Source organism: Protomyctophum parallelum (genome assembly GCF_964188405.1).
Source record: "Protomyctophum parallelum genome assembly, chromosome: 8".
NCBI classification, from domain to species: Eukaryota; Metazoa; Chordata; class Actinopteri; order Myctophiformes; family Myctophidae; genus Protomyctophum; species Protomyctophum parallelum.
In genome coordinates, this window is record NC_139703.1 from 28042914 (window position 1) to 28070712 (window position 27799).

A 27799-nucleotide genomic window follows, 5' to 3' on the forward strand; every position below is an offset into this window, starting at 1 on the left:
CGCATGGTGCTCGCTGTGATTGCAGCTTCAGGTCAGCACACAGAAAGACGAGCCAGGAGGTTTCGACTTGCAGCAGAGTGTGTTCGCTTGTGCCGGAGCTTTGACAGTAGTAGAACACGATTACATTTTGAATGAATCACAATTGCATGTTCTAAATTCACTAGTAGTACTAAGAGAAAGTTTGACAGTGAAAATCGGCATTTCAATTAATAAGAAATTAAGAATGGAAGAATGAAGAGTGCTCACTCAAAGTGGCTTGCGTTTTGGATAAGCACAAGAAGCCATTCTCTGATGCGGAAATAATAAAACAATGTTTGGCTGAACTGATGATGGACGCCATGTTTGAAGGCAAAGAAAAAGAGGAAATGACAGCTAAAATTAAGCAAATCCCACTCTCGGATTCCACTGCAACCAGTGTACTGAATTACTCGTTGGTGATTTGTCGAAACAACTTTGTGATGGAATACAAAATGCAGAGTGCCTTTCCCTACCAGGGGATGAGTCCACTGACACCAATGATAATGCTCAGTTGCTGGTGTTTGTGAGGTATTATCCATCCATCCATCTTCAACCGCTTATCCGTAGTCTGGTTGTGGGGGTGAGGTATTATGATGGGGCAAAGCCAAAGGGGGAGTTTATTAATAAACTTTATTTATATAGCACCTTTTTTGACAGTGTCACAAAGTGCTTAACAATATGAAAACAACAGTTACATAACAATCAATAACAATCAAACAGCAGGCAGAATAAAATGACATTATTGAAGATGTGTTGGGATTATTAAACCTCAGTGGTCAAAGTCTTGGTAACCAAATGTGCTATTTCTCTTAAAGAGGCTATTTATCTTATTAAGCAGGCACAACTTGATAAAATAAGTGTTCTTTGTGCCTCAACACAATACCTCTCCTAATTATTTGCTGTGGATTTTTGGAGGTGAATATTTGTCTCTGCACCCCAGTATTGGTTGGTTGGGAGGGGATCCTTTGACTGTACTAAACGAGCATAGGCGTTTCTATCCACAATTGTATTTGTGCATGGGACCGGACCATTCAGCATTTCTTATTGAGTACCCCTGACCTACAGCATTTGAAATAAACAACTGTACACTCCTTGCACATAACCATGGTTTATCACTTCGTAGTTCAGTTTTACTTTCCTTTTTTTTTTTTAAATAAAGAAATCTCCACACGAAAATATAGATTAAATCAATTAGTTCAATTACTGTTGAAAAAGCCCTAGTCGATATCATGATTGATAGGCTGATTGACTGGCTTGACGTCAGTCAACAGATCCATTATGCCACCTACACAGCAGTCTCACTGCCCCTCCCCTCCCCTCCCTCCAGGACTCTCCCCTGAAAGCGGTGCAGATGCTGTGGGTCAACCTCATCATGGACACCCTGGCCTCCCTGGCGCTGGCCACCGAGCCCCCGACCGAGTCGCTGCTGCTGCGCAAGCCCTACGGCCGCAACAAGCCTCTCATCTCCCGCACCATGATGAAGAACATCCTGGGCCACGCCGTCTATCAGCTCGTCATCATCTTCACCCTCCTCTTTGCCGGTGAGGCTTAATCGGTGGTTCTCAAACTTTGACCCAGAATTTTATGTCTCCCCGCCCAAGACCTAAACTAGTGAAAATAGCCGATATACAAACTCACAACACGACACTCCGTGCCGCGTCGTGAGCTTGTAGATCGGCTATTTTCACAGTGGCGCAGTCTGTAGCACTGTCGCCTCACAGCTAGAAGGTCCTCTCTGTTTGATTCCCACTGTGGGTGCTGGGGGTGTGTTCTCTCCTCTGCGTCATCGGTGCCTATATCCTAAAGGTAGGGTTTGCAAAAGGACCTTTCTGTGTGGAGTTTGCATGTTCTCCCTGTGTCCCCTAGGGGAGGCTTTCAATATTTTCAAGTGAACCAGAAAAGGTTGGGCACTGAGGCAGAATTAATACAGGAATTAGCCCCAAAAGGCCATGGTTTATAGTGATTCTAGTCTAGAACATACTGTACATAAGGGGCGTTTTTTTACAACCGCATTGAACACCGCTCAGCCAAACCTAATCCATGACCGGAACTATCCTTTGTATGAAAGTTGATTACCAGGCTATGGGGACTACAAACTGCACACTTACCGGACAGTTAGTTTACCTCTAACCATCACATCTACCACCACGAAAGCCACATTTCTGTTGGCATTCAAATGTGCACGCTCACACACACACACTCACACACACACACACACATGCGCACGCACATGCACACACACACACACACACTCACATTCACGCAAATAGGAGTTCTGTTAAAATTGTATGTACTGTATAATTGAATGGATTTGTTTTTACTCCATCCAGTCCTTGGAATAAGCTAGGTAAATTGCGAAATGGGGCATGCCTGAATTCTGTGTCTAAAGATTTACAATTACAATTCAAAGAATAAGATCCCAAGGCACTCTTCAGGAGGCTAAAACAGCTTCAATAAAACAGGATATTTAATCAAAGAAAAAACATGCCTACATGTTTTGGACTCGGGTAGACTTCTTCAGGCAATGTTGTTTGATGATTAACTACGTAGGCTTTTTTATTATTATACTGTAGCCTTTTTGACATTTGTTTACTTTGAGTGCTTTGTACTAATACATTTTTGATTAGAGATGATTTCCCCCTTTTGAACCAAAGAGCACTTTCAGTGACTTTACCTTAACCAGCCATAGAATGCCATGGACCTCTTTTCAGATTTTTTGGTATAAAAGCATTTATTTGTATTGTACGAAGAGCATGGAACAGGGGAGATGCTTATGAGGCCTAACCTATTAGTATTCTGAAATTCTTGAAAGCCCATCTGGAGCATTAAAGATTTAATATTTTCCACCCTGTGCCATAAAGTGACTAAAATCTGAACAACCCAGCCACATACTGTATGATGTCCTCATTCTTGAAAAATAATGTATAAAATGATTTATCAGCATTAAGCACCTCTTACCCCTTAAAGGGACACTTGACATTTAGAAGATTTAGAACAGTTTCCTGGGGGTCTTTATGTGTAATATGTGGTTTTAGATATTTTAGCAGTGAGCCCAGTGTCTCTGATGTCATCGACACTGGGCTCAATTCCTTCCTGGACTACAATTCCCATAATGCTTTGGTGCACTGCTCCTCCTTGTGGATAGGTGGAGGGCTGTCTTACTGAGACAACATGTAGTCCAAGGTTAATTAAATAAGGTTAGGAAGTGAAGACTGTATGGTGGACTCCATGTTGCTCCCTGGAAGGAAAGAAACATGCGCAATGGGCTATATGCAGCCAACACTTCCTTGGTCTCAATTGCGCATGTTTCTTTCCTTCCAGGGAGCAACATGGAGACCACCGTTTCCTAACCTTATTAAATTAACCTTGATGTAGTCCAGGAAGTAAGTGAGCCCAGTGTCCATGACATCAGAGATACTGGGCTCACTGCTAAAATCTAAAATATCTAAAACCACATATTACACACATAAAGACCCCCAGGAAACTGTTCTAAATCTTCTAAACGTCATTAACATATATTTTTCTGCAAAAAGGGTGAAGTTTCCCTTTAACTGAAATGTGATGATTTAAATAAATAACACAATAAAATAAATTAATGAAAAGGAAATCATCGATAGATTAAACGCATCTTCATACTCATTACTCAATAAAAGGAGACATGAAATGAGTTCATTTCAGCAGTGAAATGTCTGTTGGTGCTGATTATGTTCTTCATCTTGTAGAATTAACTTTATCTGTACCTTTTTTTTTATCTGTACCTTTTCAGTTTATATTGTGTGTCTAATTAACCAACGATGATTATTCTGATGTCAAAATTCATAATAGTGTTGGAAACTATATACTTATAGCTGCAAGAATAGGCTTTTCATGTGCCAGTCCCATTCAATGTTCCACTTACTGAACCTATTCCTATAGTTTATTTATTTCAGTGGTCCAAAAATGCAGTGCCTAATTTGGCACCCACCCTGACCACAACGTAGACCACCAGAGATCCCTGACACAGCATTTCTAATGCTCTCTTCCCCTTTTTGCAGGCGAGCATTTCTTTGACATCGACAGCGGTCGCAACGCACCACTCCACTCCCCGCCCTCTGAGCACTACACCATCGTCTTCAACGTCTTCGTCATGATGCAGCTCTTCAACGAGATCAACGCCAGGAAGATCCATGGAGAGAGGAACGTCTTTGAGGGAATCTGGCGCAACCCCATCTTCTGCTCTGTGGTCCTGGGGACGTTCGCCCTGCAGGTACTGTATGGCAGGGTTCCCCAGGGTTTCCTCAAGGGCCATATTTTGACTAGCGTACCAGGCTGGGGGCCGAGTCTGCACGCGCGAGGTTGAGGTCTTGCCCAGAAAATTCATTTTCAGGGCAAGACCCCATTTGAAAAGGATGCCCAGTTTGACATGCATAGGCTACTGACCCCCATTTAATGCCATTTATATCTGGGACCCTTAAAAAAAAAGTTTTTTTTTATTTATTTGGAAATTATTTCATGGGCCACAAGGGGGCGCTCTGTGGGCCGCAAATGGCCCGCGGGCCGCCTATTGGGGTACCCTGCTGTATGGTCTCGTACATTTTCACGCACGTGCACATATACAGGTACGCGCATGCTTTTTGAGGGCCGCTAGATCCTGGCCTAGATCTTGCTTTGTGTGTTCCGCCCGTGGCGTCATATGGTGTGCCCAAGTCTATGGACTTTTTATGACAATTTGTTCCATACAAACTTTCAGGCCAATTCAATGGCGAATGTGGGTCATATGTAAATAAAAAGATAAAAGGTGCCCCTCTCTTCACACGTGTGTGATTCCTTTTATTATTATTTCTTCTCTGTATTGAATTTGGGAGTGCCACAGGCCTACTGTATATCCTAGGCATAAATAGTTATCACCGGATATTACTGTTATATTATATTTCCACATGTCTTTCTTCCAAAAACTACTGTATTATATTTGTACTGTCCTTACACACCGTTTGTTTCTTGCAATTATTCTGCGTTCATTTAAACTGCTGTTTGTGTCATGAGTACATCCACACAAAACGCAATTATACCAAGGCGATAAAGTGCCGTAATTATCTTTTCATAACTAGGTCGATTTTTACCGCAAATTAAAGCATACTCCAAGAATGAGGCGTCACCAAATTAACAGTTAAATGAGAAATATTCACGATGCATTTTTGCATTGTTTAATTTCCACACACTGTTCACACACTGTCTGTTATAAAGCTGTATTTCAATATTATAGATTTTTATTATTAGATTTGTGTACAGAAGAGTACAATTCTTTTTTTCTTTTTTTTTTCATCACAGCCCTTATTACAGATACTGAATTGGACTTTTTCACTGCCTACTTATAGTCTCACCAAAGCACAACAAACGGCTTCACAACAACAATGCTTGTGTAACTAGGATATTCGCTGCATAAAATAGCTTTAATAGGCATGGATTACATAACAGAAGATCATCAAGTCGTTTGACATTCTCTTTGCAATACACTAGATTATACTGGTTGTTGAGGTGCATTCACATACAGTACTGTAACACAATTTGTTTGAGTGACATGCTTCTATATGAAGTCAATCTGTTGGGAGCTACAGTGTTTCCCCTATGACGAAGTAACAGCGGCGCTGAATATCTATCTCATCCCAAAACATTAAACCTAATCAAAAGAAAGTGATTCCAAGGCACCCGCACTGCGGACGGCCTCCAGGCAAAACACTGTGTGTGGGCAACACCCAGGATTCTATCTTTTCCCATGCAAGTTCATTATGGATCTTCCAAATGTTTATTTCACAGATGTTTCATGGCACATTCCAAGGAAATGTTTGTTTGTCGTAACCTTAAGTCTAATTATAGAATTATGTCAATTTCTTGACAGAATTAAGTTAACACATCTTCATGGTATCCATTGTTTGCATTGCGACGCCAGGATGCATTCCATGTAATGGAGTGAAGTTGCTGGACTCAGCAAATGATAAGCCTGCCCGATCAACATTGCCTGCCAGGAGTAATGGCGAGTCCTTGCATAAATGAAAGACCGAAAAAGCAACATTATGGCACTTTGTCCACACACAGACACGTGTGCATACACAGATGGATGACTTGACCTTTCTTTTGTTCCAGATCGTCATTGTGCAGTTTGGAGGGAAGCCTTTCTCCTGCACCGCTCTGAGCCTTGACCTGTGGTTGTGGTGTGTGTTCATCGGTATAGGAGAGCTGCTCTGGGGACAGGTACAGTAGGAGACACGCGTACTTTTGAACCTTGAAGCGGACAAATCAAACTTAAACAATTGAGTTTCACATACACTATAGTGGGGAAACGTGCATTTGAAAATGATATGAAAATAAACCGCTTACAGTTTGATGATAACAGGCTTTGACATTTTCGGGCGTTGACGTGTGGCACAGCAGCACCAAATCAAATGGGTCCAAGTTCATGATTGCTTTGCCAGCATGCGGAACAGAGAGAGAGAGAGAGAGAAAGAGAGAGAGAGAGAGCGCGAGCGAGCAGTAAGAGCCCTGTAGATTTTAGACTGACCATTTTACCATTTCTATTTTGACAGTACGAGTAGGCTCTTGCAGCCTGATAATGCCCAGGGCTTAGGTTGCTCACTGAATGCTTCAGTGCGGATTGAAATGAGCGAATGATATAGCCATGGCCTTCTCAAATGAATCGAGTGCCTGAGACGATGCACTTCACTACTATGAACAGGTTGGACATTGTTATGAAAGAATTGCCAGTTGACATTCAGAACAGACACTTTATGTCTATGCCAAGGTAGACGTAAAGGGGCATGACACTCTAGTATAGTCTGATGTTGTAGTAGCAGGCATCAATTGGCATGCTTGCTCATTGGCATCAAATATTCCCAACATTCTAAATATTTTACAGCACCTGGAAATGTGCTGTACCACCTCTTAAAATAACTTCCAGAGTGTTGTTTTAACCAACTTAATTCTCTGCCTGGCTTCAGAGCGTTTTTTCACCTACCTTTGAAAAATCATTGAATATTCTGCGTCGCTCCATTCTTCAAATGACGCGCACGCGTGTCCTAGAATCGGAAAATAATCATGATCCATACGCGACAATCCGTTTGAAAGCTACAAGCTCTGATTGAGAGGGTGCAATGTTGGAAGTTGTCCATTGGAATTTAATTGTGTGGGTTTTTTCCACTTGGTCCTACAATCGTGGTCGTGCTTTATTTATTTTTCGTCATGTGATCGACGTGTGATGTGTCCCGAAGGCTCCCGAGAATCCTCAAAAACCATGGAAGACCCATATGTTAGCCAACAACGCCCTCCAGGGGCCTTGGGGACAAAAGGCGTCAAAGATGTCAACGGCAGGGAATGAGTTTTAACATTATTTAATAGAGTGGTGTCCGTTGATGCCCCACCCAGTTATTATGTGTCCCTTTTATGCCCATTTGGTGTTCTTTGTCAGGCATGCCCAAATATGGAGTTTATGCAGATGTCAGAACAGGCCAGCTACATATGGAGATCTAGGGGTGATCAATTGGCTAAGTTGGGCCCTGTCCAGAGCCTGGGCAGAGTCTTTTGTGCTGGTTTTGGACAACCATGCGATCTGACGGACTTGACACCGGGCACTGCACTCTCTGTAGTGGTGTGGAATGCGTATGTCAAATTTGAAGTCGGTGGGTTGGAACGGTTCTCGAGTTACGTGGATTTCAGACGTTCAGAGACGTGGCGCATTTATAGATAGATAGATGGTTAGATAGATTTTACACTTCAGTTAAATAACACTCAGACCTCGGCAGTGTACTCACATGCTCTGCTTTTAGTGATGTGTGTGGTACTGGCATAATCAGCAACACCACATTAGCATAATAACTTCATTGGTTGTCATCTGCACCGGCACTCATAAGATGAAAAATATGTGATTCCATAATGTGTATCAGTGCCATGCTAAATTTGCCAATAAATTCTGATTAATAGCCTGCTCATGCAACAGAACTCAGTTACTACTGTGTTAAGTAAAGCCTGATTTATAATTTGTCGTACAACAGTGTTACCTTCTGGAAATAGCCGAACTATAAGCTCACAACCCGTCAAATGGTGAACTTGTATATCAGCTATTTTTGGAGCATTACACCATCGTAGGACATCGGATAAATTAAGCATAAGACCTGGGTACTTCTACTCCTCAGATATGGAGGGTGCAGAAAGAGCAAATTTCCTATGCCGTTGGAATTTATTCATAATTTACTCCACGTTTGCATTTGTAAAGTGCAGAATAACTGCATCTGATCCTGGTCATTTGAATTGACTGCAAATTGACACAAATTTGGCAAATGGACAAGATTCAAGATTCAATAATTTATTTGCCATGTCAACAAGTTGATAGGAATTTGTCTTGGTTCATACTCAACATATACAGACAACCATAGATACACAAACAAGAAGGACAGTACAATACAAAAACAAAAACCAGCAGCATAGGAAATCACATTCAGTTTTTTAAAGTGCTATATGTATATACTATGAGTTCAGATGTCTAATGGCTACAGGGTAAGTGCTATCCCTGAAGCGACATGTTGTGCTCTGGATACTTCTATATCTCCTGCCTGATGGGAGGAGATTGAAGAGGTGATGTGCAGGATGGGAGTTGTCTGCAATGATTTTATTTGCCTTCCTAATTATTCTGGTGGAATAGAGTGAGGAAAGTGTAGGGAGGCTGCATCTTATGTTTTTTGATGCGCGACGTACTACTCTTTACAGCTTTAATTTGTCTTGAGAGGTTGTGTGACCAAACCAGACAAGCATGGAGAAGGTGAGAACACTTTCAATAGTGGCCCTATAGAAGTGAGTCCTGGCTGCTTGGCTGACTTTGAACTTCTTAAGCTGCCGCAGGAAATAGAGACGCTGGTGTGATTTGCTTATTATGAGACTGGTGTTAAGATCCCATGATAAGGATTCATGGATGGTGGTCCCTAGGAACCGGAAGGAGGAAACTCTTTCTACCTCTTTCCCATTGATGAAGAGGGGGGGGAGGGGACTCGATTTATTTTTACTAAAATCTATGAACATCTCTTTGGTTTTAGAGATGTTTAGAATCAAGTTGTAACTCTCACACCATCTCACCAGCTCCTCTACTGCTCTGCGGTAGTCGGTTTCAACCTCGTTGGTAATAAGACCTACTAAGGATGTGTCATCAGCAAACTTATACATCATAACTGTACTAAAGTGAGATTGACAGAAATGAGTGTATAATGAGTAGAGAAGTGGAGAAAGGACGCACCCCTGGGGGGCCACAGTGTTTAGGAGCCTCGACAGCGAGACGAGATCACCTATTTTGACCACCTGTTTCCTGTTACATAGAAAATTTAAGATCCATTTACATAGATGTGTACTGACGCCTAGCTCCTGTAGGGTTGAGATCAGCTTCCCAGGCACTATTGTATTAAATGCGGAGCTGAAGTCAACAAAAAGTACACGAGCATAGGTGGATCTGGATTCTAGGTGTTGGGTGATAGTGTGCAGACAGAGGGATACTGCATCATCTACACTCCTATTTGCTCTGTAGGCAAACGCAGTTTGGTCCATTTGCCGCCTGTTACGGCAATCGAAATATGGAATGGACAATTCAGTTCAATCTATAAATTCAAGGAAATGTTTAAAGTAGATAAATATAGTAGATAAATCTAAAACTAAACGTCCACATTTTTTGTTTTTATATCCGTTTTGCTATTATTTCTGTTTTTGTGAGGTTTTTTTGCGACTAACATTTGTCACAAACTCTCGACTGTAGTTACATGTACTGTGTGTGTGTGTGTGTGTCCTTTAGCTGGTCACAGCCATACCCACGCACCGCCTGAAGTTCCTGAAGGAGGCAGGCCATGGCGCCGCCACGAGCGAATTCCCAACGCAGGATCAGATCGAAGGAGAAGAGGAGATCGACCAAGCCGAGATCGATATGAGGAGGGGACAGATCCTCTGGTTCCGAGGCCTCAACCGCATCCAGACTCAGGTACGACAAAGTATTTTAATAGTTTTGGAAGAAATGCAATGCCTGATTTTTACTTTGCCGCACATCGCGTCGGGACTATCTATGTACAAGACAAGTACTTTTAGTTTAGATCTGGCATTTACGGTACTATGCACAACACCCACGTGCAACTAAGAATGAATCAGGCTTAAGCTGCTGTTCTTGTTTCAAAGTGGAAATGCAGGTTCCGGTTTGGCCAGATGTTCAAAATCATCATTAAAGGCGTAGTGAAATGATTTATACGTTTTTCACACTTTTAGACCATATCCGTGGTCATCATATGGAGATACCTAACAATGGATGTAAACATTTTTTGCAAATTCTCATTTCTGTGTGTAATTAAAATATATTTTTAATTACTTGTAAAAATTAAGCTCACCAATTTAATTCCTATGCTTCCTGATTCCTCCTGGTTTTTATTAAAGAATTACTCCGTTTTTAATCCAATTCAAGATGACATCCAGACAGTGTATTACTTGTTTTAAACTCAATTCATCACGCCAAAATATGTATATAGGTTGTGTACAGGTTAGAAATAATCCGCTGGCTTTTCCAAATGTCTCCCTGTCACTTTTGTTTACAAATGAAATGCACGTGCAGGAAGTCACAGAATTTGAGACCCCATAGCCTGGAGGGATGCAACGCTCTGATTGGTTCCGAAACTTCAGAGCCAACGTTTCAGGCTAAAACTTCAAAATAAAATGTCCACCATTTCCGTCCCTACACCTTTACGTATTCTTGTTTGTTAAATAACTTTGTAATAAAATTATATTTATTTTCCGAGCAGTCCCTCCCTCGCATCAACAGCTATGGAAACAGTATGCATCGGCATTGCAGAGTAAGTATCTTTAACCGTGTTGCTTTTTTTTTAGCATAACCCCCCAACCCCCAACCCTCCCGTCCCGTCCCGTCCCCTCCACCTAAAAGAAGACGCAGCAGAACAACGTCTGGCAGCTATTGCAGCACACTGCAATGAAACGGCATCCATTCTTTTTTCCTCAGGTTGCGTTATATGTTGGGAGTCCAAACTAGTAGTCTAAACTAGTTTTCGTTTCCCAGTCGATGTGGTGCACCCATGTGGGTGAACAGGTGGATAGCGCTGCAGGGTCTCTGAGAGCTTCAAGAACTCCAAGGGAGAAAACACAGCAAGTGCTGCCATCATGCAACTTGTGCCGTCAGTTGACATGGTTGGCAGCCCACTGAAATAACGATGCAATTGTGTGTGTGTGTGTGTGTGTGTGTGTGTGTGTGTGTGTGTGTGTGTGTGTGTGTGTGTGTGTGTGTGTGTGTGTGTGTGTGTGTGTGTGTGTGTGTGTGTGTGTGTGTGTGTGTGTGTGTGTGTGTGTGTGTGTGTGTGTGTGTGTGTGTGTTGTTCGGAAATACTGAATATGTTTCTCACCAGCCATGTCTTTTTATAGTTTTTTTGGGGGGGGGGGCAGATACCCCACACAAACATCTTCACACTTCAATTTTAATTATTTGTGTTGCATGAGGAAAAACACACCGGCATACGCCAGACGGCACCAACAAATCTCCAGCTGTGAGGTGATTGAGTGTCACTTGCACATCATTAACAATGATTCCAATGCCATCAACACTTCTCCTTTCAGCTTCATTGATTAGGGTCAGGACACACAAAAGACCACCCGGGTTGTGATATTACAGAAATATTTTGGGATGTTTTTTAGTTTTTCTCTCTGCAAAGATATTCTGAGCAGCATGTGAAATATTGTTATCGACCATTTTCAAAAAATTCACTCAGTTTGTCACAGCTTCATCCCCAGTCAGTTGATTTGAAACCTCTTTCTAAAAGGCCTGGCTGCTGTATACAGATGGTGCACTGCAGTAATGGAGGATTGGAGGTCTAAGGTGGCTGTGTGCCCTGTTTGCTCCAGATCGCACCCTCATTTTAAGGCGTGCACTTATTTTGCTAATTGGCGGCCATGGGCGCTAAATAGGCATTCGGTATTTAGGGTTGGCATTCGGTATTTAGGGTTGGCATTCGGTATCTAGGGTTGGCATAGCTGAATGGCGAGAGAGCCTGCCTGGGGAGCCGCAGTTCGTCCCAGGTACGATTCTAGGCCTGGCCTGGCTGCAATGTGTCGAATATGAGTGGTTGAAGTGTCCTTGAGCAAGACACCTAAGCGCACCCCTTGTGGGGAGCAATCAGCTAGGCTGAGCTAAAACCGAATTTCCCCCACGGGAGCACGTAGGTCATTATTATTATATACTAATACTGTATATATTTTTGTATTAACAGGGGCACCAGGCGCCATGTAAAAATGGCAATGACAACGATGCTGCCCGTTAGTTCTTAACCACACGAATGTTAATGTTCCTTTTCTGTGTATGTCATAGACACGTGGGGTACCCCGACAACTAAGTATTTAAATGGTTAATCAAGCCTCATGTATGTGTACAGTATGTATTTGTGTGTGCGTTTGAATGCACATGTAAGCATTTGTAATGGTGCCTTGACTAATTGTTCTCCTACAGGATGGCACTAGTGGGTGTTTACATTGTGAGATGACATTAGGTCTCTCGTCAACACATTATTTGTCTGGGCTTTGTTGGCCTTGGTTCCAACGCCTACCGGATGCACAGCTAACATTGCAACTTCCCATGCTAGATTAGGCAGTGAAAGATAAACAACATTTAAATGCTTAAACCCTAAATACTTCAGTTGACCCCATGGGTCTACTGTATGTAGTTGGTCCCCTCTCTTTTCCCTGTCACCGAAAATATCCAATCTATAAACGCACAACACGTCGTGAGCTTGTAGAATTATCACCCCGCGCACACAGCCTAGGTCAGAGTGAAGTACTTTGTTTGTTTGTATTTTTTTTCCCTGCCAGCATTGCAGGAACTTATTTTATTCCAGTTTGGCCTGAGGATGAAAAGGGATTTCATTTAATTATTGTTTCAACTAATATCTTTCTCTTCATACCTTTTGCGTTGGCTTAACCCTCTTATTGCTAGATTTAATAACATCTTATTGTGCATTGGGCCAGATTTGACGACTTTTTGAATGGCAATCGAAAAATGTGAGATATGACCACAATGTCACGAAATGTCTCATTTTAAAGCTGCAAATCTCTACTTTATAGCAAATAATTATGTTTCTAGCATGTTCCCTCGTTTACATTTTAGTACACCTCACTTTTAGTACACCTCACTTTTCACTGAAACCAAGGTCTACTAAAATTCTTATAAGTAAATGATGGAATGTGCTAGAATCATAATTCTTTTTTCGTTGTAAAGTAGAGACTTGGAGCTCTAAAATAAGACATTTCGTGACATTGTGGTCATATCTCACATTTTTCGATTGCCATTCAAAAAGTCGCCAAAGCTGGCCAATGCTGGCCAATGCCCCATTTCTTAATTCGTCATTTTAATGCAAAAATAAAGCTCAGCGATCTAAATAATTTAGATCCCTTTTTACTTTCGTTTTCACTGTAATACCCATAATTGCCACCTGATGGCGGGAACGCACCATTATGCTGATTTTGGACAAACAGTCAAATCTGCCTAATTCACTTCCTGTCAAACGGAGGTAAACATCCGAGGGTAGTTTGACCCCAAGCAGATAGCTTGGCTGACCGGGAGGCTAGGCTAACACTAGCTTTTTCATAACCTAGTCAAATTAAGCTAAAAAACGGCCAGGAACATCTCAAAATGTCAGATATTTTGCCGCGATTCACATAGAGACGGCGCGCGTGCACGATAGTGCACGATCGTGCGGTTTTCGGACGGTTTTTGGTAGATTACATACAAAATAAAGTAAAAAAATTCCATTATTTTGTTATAATAAGACATACTGACAGGGCAGTACGTCTATTACGTCAATTACGTCCCTTGCCACGAGGGATTTGTTGATTTAATACGCAGATAACGTCATTGGCCACTAGGGGGTTAACGGCAGGGGACCTGGAGCTTTAGCCTGCAGCTGGTTACGTATGTAGCGCCTCCGTCTTGTCTTTTCCCGTTTCACTCTCCTCCTCTGCCTGTTCGTACAGTACATCTGCCTACCTCTTTCTCACTGCTCTCTGCCTCGCCATTGCTCTAGTCTTTTTTTGTCATCTTCATAGCCTAATGTCCTGCAAATGTCGCCGCTCAGATTCTGCTTTGTGGACTGCGGACTACGTCTTGACTTGCAGTTGGTGTCATCAATGATACCCACTTTAGCCAGATTTATGCTTGTGCGTACATGTGATGTGTTGTGCGATTCGGGGGAAAAAATATTTTCAACTGAAAAAAGTGCTGTGACTTACGGACACTTTAGTAGTTGATGCCCCAGTTCAGTTGATAGAATCTCTCTCCCTCCCGCCCATCTTTCTGTTTCTGTGCCTGTCTTTCCCTCCTGGGATGGGAGGAGGGGGGGTGAGGGAACAGTAGGGGGGTGGTGGGGTGGAGACAATGAAAGGATGCGAGCTAATTAGGTCCTTATCTTTCTCCCCCCTCCTCTTCCTCCCCCACTACCCCCTCCCTCTTTCCCAGTCTCTTCTCTAATCCTTGTGTGCAGAAGTGTGTGAGATTTTATATTACAAATACATATTATGTCTGCACAGTGCACGCGTGCCTAGTCAAACACAATACGGAAATAAATTGCTACAAGGACCTTCGTTGCCAAATCTTCATTAGCCACCCTCCCAACTAACACTGTTTCTGTTTCTCTTTCCAGAGCTTTCAGCTCTTTCATTAAGGACTTGAAGGGCCATTCCTCCGCCTTTCAGACCGTTTTTCTGGGATTGTCACATTTAATTCCTGCAATAACTATTGTTTCTCCTGTTTAAATGGCAGAACTCGGACTCTCTCTCACACACACACGCTATCTGTCTTTCTCTCACACTCTTTCTTTTCTTCTTTTCACTCTCCTGGCTCCGGGTCTTTGCCCTCAGTCCTGTCTTGACTTTCCCCACATCTACAGTATCTGTATGACTGCCCTTTGTCGTACTGTCCGCCTCTCTTTTCTACTCATGACACTATTCTTTGTGCTTCTCTCTCTCCCTTCCAAAGCGTGCCCTCTCCTCACTAACAAGGTGGCCTCCTTCCTCTTCAACTAATGGTCTCAATGTCCTTTGCTCAGCAAAGCTTTTTTTTTTCTTCGATTTAGTGCATCTTCTTTCTCTATTTGATATTATGTTTAATTCCTTGGTATGCAGGTTTAACTCTTTTATGAATCTTCTCTAAGTCCTTGTCTTCTCTTAGCTAGGGCTGCAACAGTTAATCTACTGGTAACTAATCGATTTAATCAATTATAAACGATTTCTTTAATAATCCAATCTTTTTGGGGAAAACATTTAGTTCCCCCGCACCCAAAATACCAAAAATAGCAGATCTGCAAACTCTCAACACATGTAATGTGTAATATGTTGTGAGCTTGCTACTTTGGTTATTTTCTGTATTTTTATGTGACGGCGTTCTACAACAAAGTATCAAATATGGTGGTTATAGTGGTTAATCAGAATAATCCTTTAGTCGAATATTTTCACGTCAATTTATCATAAAAAATAGAGGGCATTCGCTTGATTGATATTCATTTAAAAAAAATATCGATTCAGAAGAATCGCTGAGAAAACAAACGATAGTTGCAGCCCTATATATATATATATATATATATATATATATACTCTTTAACTCCTTGCCATAGGCACTCTTCCTGCCCTGTAGCACTTGGCTGTCCCGACTAACCTCTGTGCTTTGGCTATGTCCTTCCTTCAGATGGATGTGGTGTATACCTTCCAGACAGGCCAGGCCCCAGTGCCGGGTGCCCTGCGTCGCCAGCCCTCCGTCGTCAGCCAGCACAATGATGGTGCGGCCAAAACTCTGTCTAGCCCCACCCACGTAGGGCTTAGCACCTCCAACTCGGCCACGCCCCTCCCCGCTGCACCCTCTTCCTCCTCTGCAGGCAGTGAGTGCCGTATAACCCGCGGCATGACCGACCCGCAGCCTTGATCCCAAACCGCTCCGTTTTGCGTTGTGTTTGCCTGTTTGCGTCATCCAGTTAGGAATGCTGAATGTTGACGTGATTTGACGAATGGGCCCCAGCAAAGTCCCTTCCCTTTTTTGTTTCCATGGACCCCACGCACCTCCCTGCTTTTTTGCAGTTTTGGTTATTGTTCATCATCAGTCACATTAAGCCTGGATTCTATTTTGTCATAGGCGTACACCGGAAATAGCTGAACTTTTCATAACACGTCGCAGTGTGACATGTTATTAGCTTGTGGTTCCGCTCAGCTATAGAGGGTATGCATGTGATATCATCATACTGGAAGTTATGTGAGAACGCCTACTGAGTGGCAAAACTCGACTTTCTGGACTTGACAGCTAATGCATCCAAACAGAAAAGTCCTATCTGATTGCATTATCCAATTAGCTGCTCGAGGTGGAACGTTCCGTCAGAAGGAATCCAACTAGCAACTGCTTCTGGCGTAATGTTCCGTCTGATGAGCTTTATTATTGATATCAAACTGGATCACTGATTTCTTTTTTTTTTTTTTTTTTTTTGGCTTGGCCTTTCCTTCTTTAGCGATCCTAGACCGGGTTCCGCAACCGCGCTGCCGTCCACCTCCCATTATACAGGCTGACTAAAAAGCTGAATAACTCGAAATCTACGGAGCTCTCCGTGGTTTGGATAAAACGCGTGATGTTCGGAGGTCATTGCTGATTATCCGGTGGTCTAGATGGAAACATTGGCGCTTTCTAGAGCAAGGATGGCTTAATTTTAGCTCGCTAACATTGACGCTATTTATTTAGCCTTAAACATGGACGCCCAAAACAGGATGTGGGTCCAGCGTGTGATGCATTGAAATGGGCTCGGCAGTCTGAGGTTAGCTCTGAGTCCAGCAGGTGGCAGTATAAGTTAAACTCACTTTGCCACTCGATTTGCCACTCTCTTTATGCGCATACCCACTGTGATTGGCCTGTGACGTCACCGTACAATGATGACGTATAAGTTAATTATTTTGGCTTGTAACTTGCTCAAACTTGTTCATTTATAGGCTCTTGATTGTGCTTTTGCATTTCCTAAACTCCTTGTTGCCCTCCCCTATATTATGTTTTACTCCCGTCATTCTTGCCTACACGGCACAACATTTCTCCTCTTCTTATTGTTTCCTTTTTTTCGATCCCAGACCATATTTCTCCCTCTTCTGCACGATACGGGGATTTAACTTCTTCTCACAAGCTCGCATTAACCCTTCTGTGACTTGCTGATTTCCTTTCCATGTGACGGATAACTGGAAGCATTGCCAGGAAAAAAAATAGGGTGGGGGGGGGGGGTGTTTAATCCTTCCACTACGCAATACGGGGGTGGGGTGGGGGATCCCTGTCCTATTTTCTCTCTGCCTTTTCTCCGGAGGCTGTGGCTTGGGTAGAGCGATAATTTCATGGGTTAATCCTTGCGAGGGGTGAAATATTCAGACAGATGCTCTGTATGGAGCTGTGTTCTTCATTATGGCGAGCAAGTCGAGGGTTAATGGCCAATGGCTTTATTTATTTGTATTTACTTTCAACCAACCAACCATGCAGCGGTTCCCCCGTTTTCCCTGGCTTCTTACCAGCCCTGCCTGCCTGCCTGCCTGCTCGTGTTTCTGCATGTTGTCTGTGTCAAGCAGACAACATGCATGTCCAAAACTGGGACAAAAAACAACCTGTGTTTCGATGGATCCAGTTGTGTGTGTGTGTGTGTGTGTGTGTGTGTGTGTGTGTGTGTGTGTGTGTGTGTGTGTGTGTGTGTGTGTGTGTGTGTGCCCTATGTCTCCTCCAGTCTCGTCATACATCATCAAATACACATCTACAGGTTGTAGGAACAATATAATATATATATTTTACACGTAACAGTTCATATACTGCAGATCATTATACTCCCTGTCATTCTATCTCTCTTCATTAGTAGATCCTTCACTACTGGTATCATATCATGTATATATTTGTACATCCATAATGCTAGTAAGTATAAGTAGGAAGAAGTACTGTCTTGCTGTTTACATTTTGCACAGTTTATATAGAATGCTAGTGTGGGGGGGGGGGGTATTCTCATTTGTTTAATGTGCAAGATAAACCCCCCCACAGAAGCAAATATTTGAGTTGGCTCTGAAAGAAATAATAATAAAAAAAATAAAAAATAAAATAGCAGATCTACAAGCTCATAGCGCGGCACTCGGGCGCTATGAGCTTGTAGATCTGCTATTTTTCAATAGCTAAATTATATCCTAATGCTTAAAACGTCAAAAGGGGTTCCCATCCTGACAGGGTTAGTTTATTTTGGATCTGGGCGACTTTCCATGTGAGAATAATCGGGTCATCAATCTGTAACTTGGAGAATAGAATTTTGCTAATGACCCAAGAAGCGAGCGCAAACAAAAACACAGACAAATCGACACTTAAGCACCATTCACATGAAGCACTATAACTATAAATATGTCATTTTATCTGAAGTGGATGGCGGAGTCCAAACAATATTTTTAAACTATATCGTTTGGATCCATTTCGGAGCGATTTCATGAACGATAGAAACATTGGCCTTTCTGTGTGGAGTTTGCATGTTCTCCCCGTGTCCCCTAGGTACCCTCACAAAAAACATGCAGTAATCCTGGTCACTAAACTGCCTCCCCCTGGCCAGCCGGGGCGCCTAATGGAGGGGAAAGGAACTGGTTGGAATAACGTGTTCCTTCCACGCGCTACGTCCAACCAGGGAAACTCCCCCCTGCCAGGTGTAAAGGAGCAACTTGGACACTCAGGCATGAAGGAAGCATGAGTTCAAGTTGCTCTCCCCTTGTCCCCCATATATGGGGACTAGGTTGGTGGAGGGTGTGTAGAGCCCAGGATCACATTAGATGATTGACACAGGGGTGAAAAATGGGTTACAAAATAGAAACATTGACCTGACATTGAGCCAATCGAAATCCATCTAAAGGACACCTGGGATGCAATTGGTCTCACTCGCCCTCGGTTGGTTTTGTTATTCACACATGCTTTTTGTTATGCTTTAGATGAGTATACTCGTCCTATTAAATAAATACGCGGGGTACTCTTGAAGAGTATGCTCGACTTAAGGCGTTTAATATCGATCGATATAAGAATGCCTCGCTATTTCCCATTTTTTGAATCGCTCCGGTTAGTAGGCACAGTTTCTAGGGATTCACTTGCAATGCGTTTGCGTGTTTAGCTTCTGTACTAGCCGCATGCTCTTTTCTCAGAAAATACGGCGCTGTGAAAAAATTTCAAAAAGTGCGTCTGAAAAGTGGGCACCCTGGGTCGCCATTTTGAAAGATTAAAAGGGCACATAATGTGTTAATCGGGGTCAGATTATCCATGTATCGTATTGATCTATCTCTCCCCTCTACTTTCTTCGTCGTTCTTCAGTGTGGACGCTCACTTAGCGTTATAGTTGTGGTCATCCTGCTTGATGTGAATAGACCCTTCATACTGTACCGCTGCGGCACGATTCTGTGAATGTGAGCTCACTGTAGCTGCAATGACACACGTCACCACGGACGCACACTTGATTACGCCAACGACCGCGTGAGCAACAGATATGCAACGCGACAAATATCCTGTGCATCTTTGCATCTGCCTCGTGTGAACGCAGCATCACAAGGGTGGCTATTTTCAACGCGCAACATCACTGTGCGACGAAGTATGAATCGAGCTCCGCGTCGTCTTAACGTTTGGGCAGTAGATGAACATTCAGTGAAAAAAACGGATTCCTTGGTGACTCCAGTCAATGAAGTATACTTTTAAGTGGTTAAGTTAGTCCAAGCAAGCTGTTACTTTTTCCACACGGGGACATTTAGGAATGGCATAACACTGTTTCCTAAATAGATATTCATAATGTTTGTTCACTCAATGTGGACCCTTTGATCAACATGAAGGGAGAAAAGTCAGACACAGACGGCACGTTCACGGCTCTGTATCTATCTTTATCCTTTCCTCTCCTATTCTTAGGCATGTGTGGTACACAAGCGCCGCGCATTACTGTCTTTCTTTTCCATTTGTCAGACGTATTTCTCACAAAATCCCTCTCTCATCTCTTCTCTTCCTTCCCGCTTCATCTTCACAAGAAGTGTCATCGTTCCAACCCTCCATTTCTCACGGATGTGACTCTGAAGCAGTGTGAGCTTACAGTTCGGCTATTGTTGGTGCGCAACACCGCCGTACGACAAGTATAGTTCAAGGTCTAGCGATAATGTGCGACTGTGCTTGCGTCTGTCAGTCTGTGCGTGCGTGTTTGTGGATAGTATTGATTTCCAGATGTGAATTTGCTGGTCACCCTCCCTGGCCATTTCTAAACCCAAGATCCCAACTGTTTCAGCATATGGACCTACAGCAGGAGTTCTCACATTTCAAGCACCCCTAGTTTGTATGCAATAGGCCTCGGACCCCCATAACTTTACAGGTGTACAGATGGAACCAAATGGTTCACGTTGAGAGCCACTGACCTACAGTTTGACATATTGTCATGGGTCTGTATGGGTTTCGTACTGTATAGTGTTGATTCCATCGACTAAGACTACAGTATGATGAGAAATGTCCGTTGACTGCCTTTTTTCATTGAGGAAAACTAAGACTAAAGCTGATGACTAAGGCTTCACTCACTGATGCATGAGACTTGTTTACTGATGCAAGCTCGCAATTAATTTCCAATGGGAGTCACATGGTTTGACACAACATTTTTGTTGTATGAGGGGGTGGGGGGCAGTCGAAACACAGCCGAAAGACGTACAACAGAAATGTGTCAAACCATGTGACTTCCATTGGAAATTAATTGCGAGCTTGCATCAGTCAAGTCTCATGCATCAGCTATACATCAATCTGTTGTGAAGGTGAGAGTCAGGCCTAACACTAAATAATAATGACAATTCCGTAAACAAATACAAACTACTAAAATGTTAGGGAGGGACTAGTGGAGAAGAGATCCAGTAGAAGTAAGACAAGTCAAGTTTTATGTCGCTCTGTGACACATTGTTGTGAGCTTGTAGATCTGCTATTTGTAACCAAGTGTAAAATCAGCCATTATGACGACATCAAGGCCCGCCAAAAAACGCACAAACATTTCAGATGACTTATGACTAAACTAAACACAAAAATTGCTGTCAAAATCAACACTAGTACTGTAGGTCATATGTCCTCACTGGTAGGACACTATCACTGTCACCATTTGCAACATCTATTTGATGTAGCAGATCTACTGTACAAGCTCACAATGTATCATATGGCGCTAAGTTGCCAACTAGTGCATTGTGGGAATTGTAGGAACACAGAAAGATGCCGGAAACGGTGTCTGTGTGTGTGTTGTATCATAAATACAATTTTAATGACCATCAGATCAAAGTGAAATGCAAATGAGTAGCATCATAGCATCCCTTTAACCATTTCATGAAGATTGGTGAACATTCGGTAAAATCTACAAGGCTATGATGAGTGTTATGTTGTGAGCTTGTAGATAGTGTGATAGTGTGTTACAGCAAGCGTGTGCATTTTAAATAGGTGTGTGTCTGTCTGTTATGCAGTGTGCTGTAGTTTAGGAACATAATTTTGTCACTCCACCAGAAGCAGTAGTTTTGGGGTTTTCAGTTGGGTGGTTATATTTTCATTGTATGGCATTCTTCCCATGGTCTACATATACTGTACCTGTATCTGCATCTGACCTTGTGTTTCTTACTTTATGTTAATGTATGGTTTGTGTTTTGCAGTGTTGTTAGCTCCATTCTGGCCCTCACCTTCCATGCAGTGTATTTTGTGTCAATGGTCATGTTTCATTTTGCAGTTTCTTCATCGGCATTTGTTTGTTGCATTTACATACATTGGTGTTTGTTTGGTTTTTTGGGGGTTTTTTTGCATTTCCAAAATTGATTTCCTCCCAGTTGACCCAACCACTCCATTCTCCCCACACAGTGGCCATCTTGTGTTCCTCATGCCTGAACCCCTACATGCCTGCCTCATACTGTCATACAAAATGGAGGACGTGTCGTACCAGTGTGGTGGTAATGCTAACATTTTGTCCCATTTCCCTCCGACCTCCTTTGTTTTTTTGTATTCCCTCTCCCTCCCTCTCTCTCTCTCTCTCTCTCTCTCTCTCTCTCTCTCTCTCTCTCTCTCTCTCTCTCTCTCTCTCTCGTCCGTCTCTCAGATTAAAGTGGTGAATGCTTTCCGTAGCTCCCTTTATGAGGGGATAGAGAACCCAAAAGCCCAGAACTCCATCCACAACTTCATGGCCCACCCCGAGTTTGTGCCCCTGTCCGAGGAGGAGGCCCGCACCCCCTCCATCGATGAGACGGGTGACGAGATCGAGACCATCCCCAGCTCTGCCGCCTCTGGAGGAGGAGGAGGAGGAGAAGGGGAGCCGCCCGCCGCCTCCGTTCCCAGCGAGGAGTCCTCCATTTGACCTCTCCCTCAACCGCTCATTCCCATTGACATCACCCTTTCTTCTGAGTCTTCTCATCTCCCTTCCTGCCGGGCCTGACTGCCTCCTCCACCACCACCACAGGAAGGCATTTGGCAAAGCTCATACTTTCAACTCCCACTTGTATGGCCCCTCTCTCTCATCTTCTTCATCCGTTCTTCCATCCTCTCTGTTCTCTTGTCATTGTTACGGCCAACTATGCTAACTAAGTTGTCTAGTTGTCTTAAGTCTGTTTTCGGTCGCTCTGACTTTGGCGCTGGCATGCGTACCTGTCCAATCACATCACAGCCCCTTTCCCTTTAATTCCCCAATGGCTGGGGTCAGCAGCCTGCATCCATGTTTTAAAGACCATCACCTGTCCTGCACACTTCTGTTTTTTGTTTTGTTTTTTTCTACAGTTAGTTTTTAGGTTTAGTTTTTGGTTTTATTTTATCCAGTTGGAACTCCTGGACTGAGAAGCAGCATGTTATATGTTTGTTCGTTCTGTATTGCTCCAGTCCTGTATAATGCTCTGAAATTACACTGAACTTTATAGAGAGCACACTAATTCCAGTGTACATATGCTTTTTGCTCCTCTATGCAGCTTAAAGCTGGTTTGATGATTAGAAGTTCATGGTGTAAAAAAGAAAAAGACAAAAAATGTAACCATTGATGGTATTTGGTTTTGTGTCTTTTCTTAAGTTGCTTTTCCATTGTACATAGTTATTTTCCAGTCTTCTAATTCCATAGTTGTACTTGGTTACGCCCCACACCGAAAATAGCAGATCAACAAGCTCACAACGTGTCACGTTGCAACAAGTTTGAGTTTGTAAATCGGCTACTTTTGTACAAGCTGCTGGTGCACAACTAAGTATAAATGGAGTGTAAAGGTATGTGTACCAGTGGCTGATCCAGCACTAAATGCAATGTCTTAACTGGTTGTGGTACACTACAAACTCCAAAGTCATGAAGGTTTTAACTGTCTAAAATTGTCCCTATGGGTTGATGTTTTTATTTTGTTTTTATTTCTTTGTGAAAGGACAGCACTAAAGATTCTTAACTTCTTTTGCTCATTTTGATTGTCTCATACTCGAGAAGAGAATACAAAATTGCCGCCCCACGTCACGGAAGGCTTGCATTCTTTTAGTAGTCATAGCAAAACAATATACGACCTCATCTCATCCAATAAGGGTTCTGGGTTCTCTCTAGCCCCTCCCAAGTAAAATTGAACGCTTACCATACTGCCTCAATTTGGAGTTAAGAATTACAAGCATTCTGAATGAAGAGGAGTGCTATTTATTTTTACAATGAACAGTCTGCCCCTCCAGTAGTATGCATGTTATGTTTCATCTGTGTTGACTGTTGAGTGGCATGGGGATATGGATTATATGGGACACATTTTGTGAGGGTTAGGGCATCTACCTGTGTACAAGAAAAAATATTGGTATTAGTCCTATTTGTTTTATTTAGCTCGTCACTCCATTATGTGAAGTTTTTTTCTTTTTCTTTTTTTTTTAGTTTGTACGACCAAAAATAAATTAATCAAAAGGTAAGGTAAGGAAGGTAAGGATTGCGTTCCACTCTCGGGCATAAATCATCTCGGCTCAGCCCTGTTAGCTTCAGCGTGAGGGAGGATTGTTATTGAACTTCACTGTGTTGGCTGTGGCCAGTGACACGAGGGACATATTGATCGCACCCGAGCTGCGGGGATAACAATCAGCATCCTAGATCTAAAACCAATATGTATTCCTGCCTGTCTCTCCTCTCCTGCTCTCCCCTCTGTCCTGCTGTTACCAGGGTCCACATCTCCAGGCCCCACTCCTCCAGATTACCGTTTTGAAAGGAACAAGAAATCAACCCTAGTTATCACAAGCAGGCACACGTCAAAGAGCTAACCGGTCTGGTATGTCGTTATGTGCTGCAGTCAGGCTGGCACGCGTTATCGGATACAAGTAATGTACTACTACTGCCATATTTCAACCTCCTTTGTCATAACTAGGTTCTTTCTCCCCTCGGATAAGCTTTTTTCTACGTAATAACAGAGCCATATTTTCTAGGTTTGCCTGTATTGTTTTGTATCCCATTGTTAAGAGTTGATTTTCTCACTCCAATACACCCCCCCCCCCCTGCCCTTTTAACACTTCACATGACCAAAAAGTTAAGAGGTATAACAGAACAGAAAAAATATAAATTTGTCACTGCCGAACTACGTTTTAAAGACCACCTACGATGTTTACATTAAAAAAAAGGAAACCATGTGGGTGACCGACGGCCTGATCCTGCGCTTCCCTCCCGATGAGCCTCTTGTCCCTCCCCTGCGCTTCCTCCTCGTTCCATTGCCTCGCTTCTCGTGAGTCTCCCAGTTCTATATAACCACAGTAAATGGGGAAATCTTTCTTGCATGGTTTTCATATAAAACTTCAATGTTTTGCTCATTTTTTACGATTCTGTATTTTTATATTTAGTACTTTTTAATATTTTGGAGATATATGAATATATATATATATATATATATGTATAGGCTGAAGAGTTTTGGTGACAGTAACAGTACATGAATGAGATCATAGCCGTGGAGTATGTCTTTTTACAGCTCTCTATATACAGTATATGCCACGTTTGTCTTCTTGGTGATTTGAGGCTAGGGCTAAGTCAGAAAACCCAAAATGACTTGTTTACTTACTGTTGGCCATGCAATTCGAAATATAACTCTCAGCAATCTATTCTTACCACGGCCCTTTCACGCAAACATGACCACTTTATCTAAAGTCTTAGGAGTACTACATGCAGTAGTAGGATTTCGCAATTTACCAAACTCCAATTGGGATTTGTGGGAAATGAAACCTAATGGATACAACTGACACAGTATAAAACATTACATGTACAAGTGTATGGAATTATTGAATTGCTATGGTTTTGTCTTTCTATCTTTCTAGAAGAAACCGTGCTTCTCCATTATAGTATGATGTAAATAATGCCATATTCTAAGAAGGAAATATGAAGTAACTGCAAACTCTACGGGTGTCATTACAGAAGGAAGGGGGGCAATCAGCCAACGATCATCCAGCAAAGCTTTAAAAGGTTCAGCCAAAGTCTTTACTTAGTACAAGCGGTTGCATTTATCCTTTGGTTTTTGCACAAGTTGAATGGATATTCCTGTTCATTTCCCTCATGTTGCATGTGCATCGTCCTTTGGTTGTGCTGTGGTGATCTTTAGTTGAGCGGTTGCCCTCATGTCCCACTACAAGTGTACAGCCCAAATATAAGAGAGAAAAAAAAACACTTGTCTGTACAACATTAAAAAAAAAAGAACTAGCAAGAGAAGACTAAGAGAAAATCACAATGCCCAGAAGGTCCAGGCAAAGTAATGTCTATATGTCTTTATTTTTCACTGGAGAAGCCACGTAAAGGCTTTTTTTCTACTTTTCTTTCTTTTTTTTCCCCTTTTTCTGTCAGACAATAAATTGCACAGGCCTCAGTTACGACTAATGTATGGATGCTTGGATATGGAATAATTGTTTAAATGTAACTGCATTGCTTATTCGTAAAAGCATTGCCTCTCTTAGAATAGCTTTCCTTCATTCAACATTGGGAATTTCCTTGGTATATACATTGGATATACATCAGTTGTAAATGAATAAAAAATGTTTTAAGATAACTGGAATATCACAGTTGGAGAATATATTTAACCATTATTTTACACATGGGTATATGTAAAGAATATATACCCAAACCTGTTTTCTTTGTTTTAATACATTCTCAATTTTATTTAATTGAAAAGACAGTCAAATATATTTCTTTCTTTGATATAATACAATAGGCACTGGTGTTATTTTTGTATAGACATAATAGCTATGTGGCATGCATGACCTATATACAAAATTTGGTGGTTTTTAAAGCAATATGTCCAACCTGGTGCGATTGATACTGTCGTGTTCTGTGTAGCCTAAAGCCACTGTATAAAAACAGAAAAAAGACATTTGGATAAAAAAAAGAAGAAAAAAAAAGCTAACTGTTCAGTATATGTGTTCAATGTTCTGCATGTTTTGGTATGGAATGAGACATCACAGGACATAATTGTTTCTGGAATGAAACTTGCACACACAAATGACACACACCAACATTACTGTACATGCAGACTCACGCACACAAACACATTCTGTGAGGAGAAACGCACACTGAGGAATGTGAAAATGAGATGGGGTATAAAAATTCATCGCATGAAGTAGACGACCAGCTTGAAAATGATGTTTTTAGGGTTTACCACCAGACTTTGTTGGATGTTCTTCATTTCATTCACCAATATATATATATCACACATTCACTTACTCCGTTTCTTGTTCGTGTGTGTGTGTCGCATCTCCATTCCCCACAAACGATTGTATTTCCCCATTCTAGCATTTTTACATGATAAACATCAGTGAATGCCACCGTCTCCCATATTTGTCATGTGAGACCACCATTTTAAGTGATTACACAACCGTTCACTTATCTAATATCACCATGGAAAAGCCACCCTGTTGTTTGAATTCACATTGTCACACGCATCAGTCGTCCCATAGTCCCTCTTTCTCTCTACCTGCATCCTTTAGTCAAATTATCTTATCTGTTGGCTTATGACTTGTTGAGTCATTGATGTGACTGACAGTGACCACATTCAAAAGGTGCATAGCAAAGACACTAGGTCTGTTATGGATGAACACGAGCCGCATGACAAAACCTTAATGGCATGGTGTTCAAGTTTGTCAATATTCCTGTGAACTGAAAGACTTGAGTGGGGTCTCCTGGGTCTTTTAGCATTAAGAAAAAGAATACACACGCACACTCATCTGCTCCGATGTAATTTATTGACATTTCGAGCCATGGCTCTTCATCAGGTCGAACTGGAGCAAACCTCAGAGCAGATGAGTGTGCGGGTTTATTCTTTTTCTGATGTCACATTCCAACCCAGCACCTCAACTAAGTGATGTGCGTATCATATGCTATTAGTTTTTGTATCTTTTAGCACTAAGGCCATGCATGCTTGTCCCATTGACCCAAAATGCATCATTAATGACCTAAGTGCTACCAGGCTTTAGGGAGTTCAGCCGTGAACCCCCAAGGCCTTGAGGTATGGGAGGACTGCTCTGTTCTAGTGTATTGGTCTCTGTTGGGAAGTTGTCTTATCTGTTAGCTAGAGCATTTCCCTTCACTTTTTTATGGATTCACTTCTTGCTCAAAGGTTCTACTCTCTCTACACATTGATCCGCAATTAAATGTTAACATTTTATACAAGTTTGTTGTGCTTAGTTCTCTGGTTGCAGCTGTCTAATCCTAACCTGTGAATGTTTACATTGCATCGTGATGTCGCTGTCTTCAATCCTGCACCTTCTGCCCAGGCACACTCTGATAACCAGAGC

The 27799-nt window shown here is 42.2% G+C and overlaps 1 protein-coding gene across 2 annotated transcripts in view; it reads left to right on the top strand.

Moving 5' to 3' along the window:
* atp2b4 (ATPase plasma membrane Ca2+ transporting 4) overlaps positions 1–25878 on the top strand; it is a 148567-nt gene extending 122689 nt beyond the window's left edge. For both annotated transcript variants that reach the window (XM_083770505.1, XM_083770506.1), the window contains exons 17-21: positions 1346–1559; positions 4053–4264; positions 6139–6246; positions 9818–10000; positions 22152–25878. In XM_083770505.1, the coding sequence (XP_083626631.1) occupies positions 1346–1559; positions 4053–4264; positions 6139–6246; positions 9818–10000; positions 22152–22406 (972 nt within the window). In that variant the 3' untranslated portion in view covers positions 22407–25878. The remainder of the gene's footprint in view (positions 1–1345; positions 1560–4052; positions 4265–6138; positions 6247–9817; positions 10001–22151) is intronic.
* The last annotated feature ends 1921 nt before the right edge of the window (positions 25879–27799 follow it).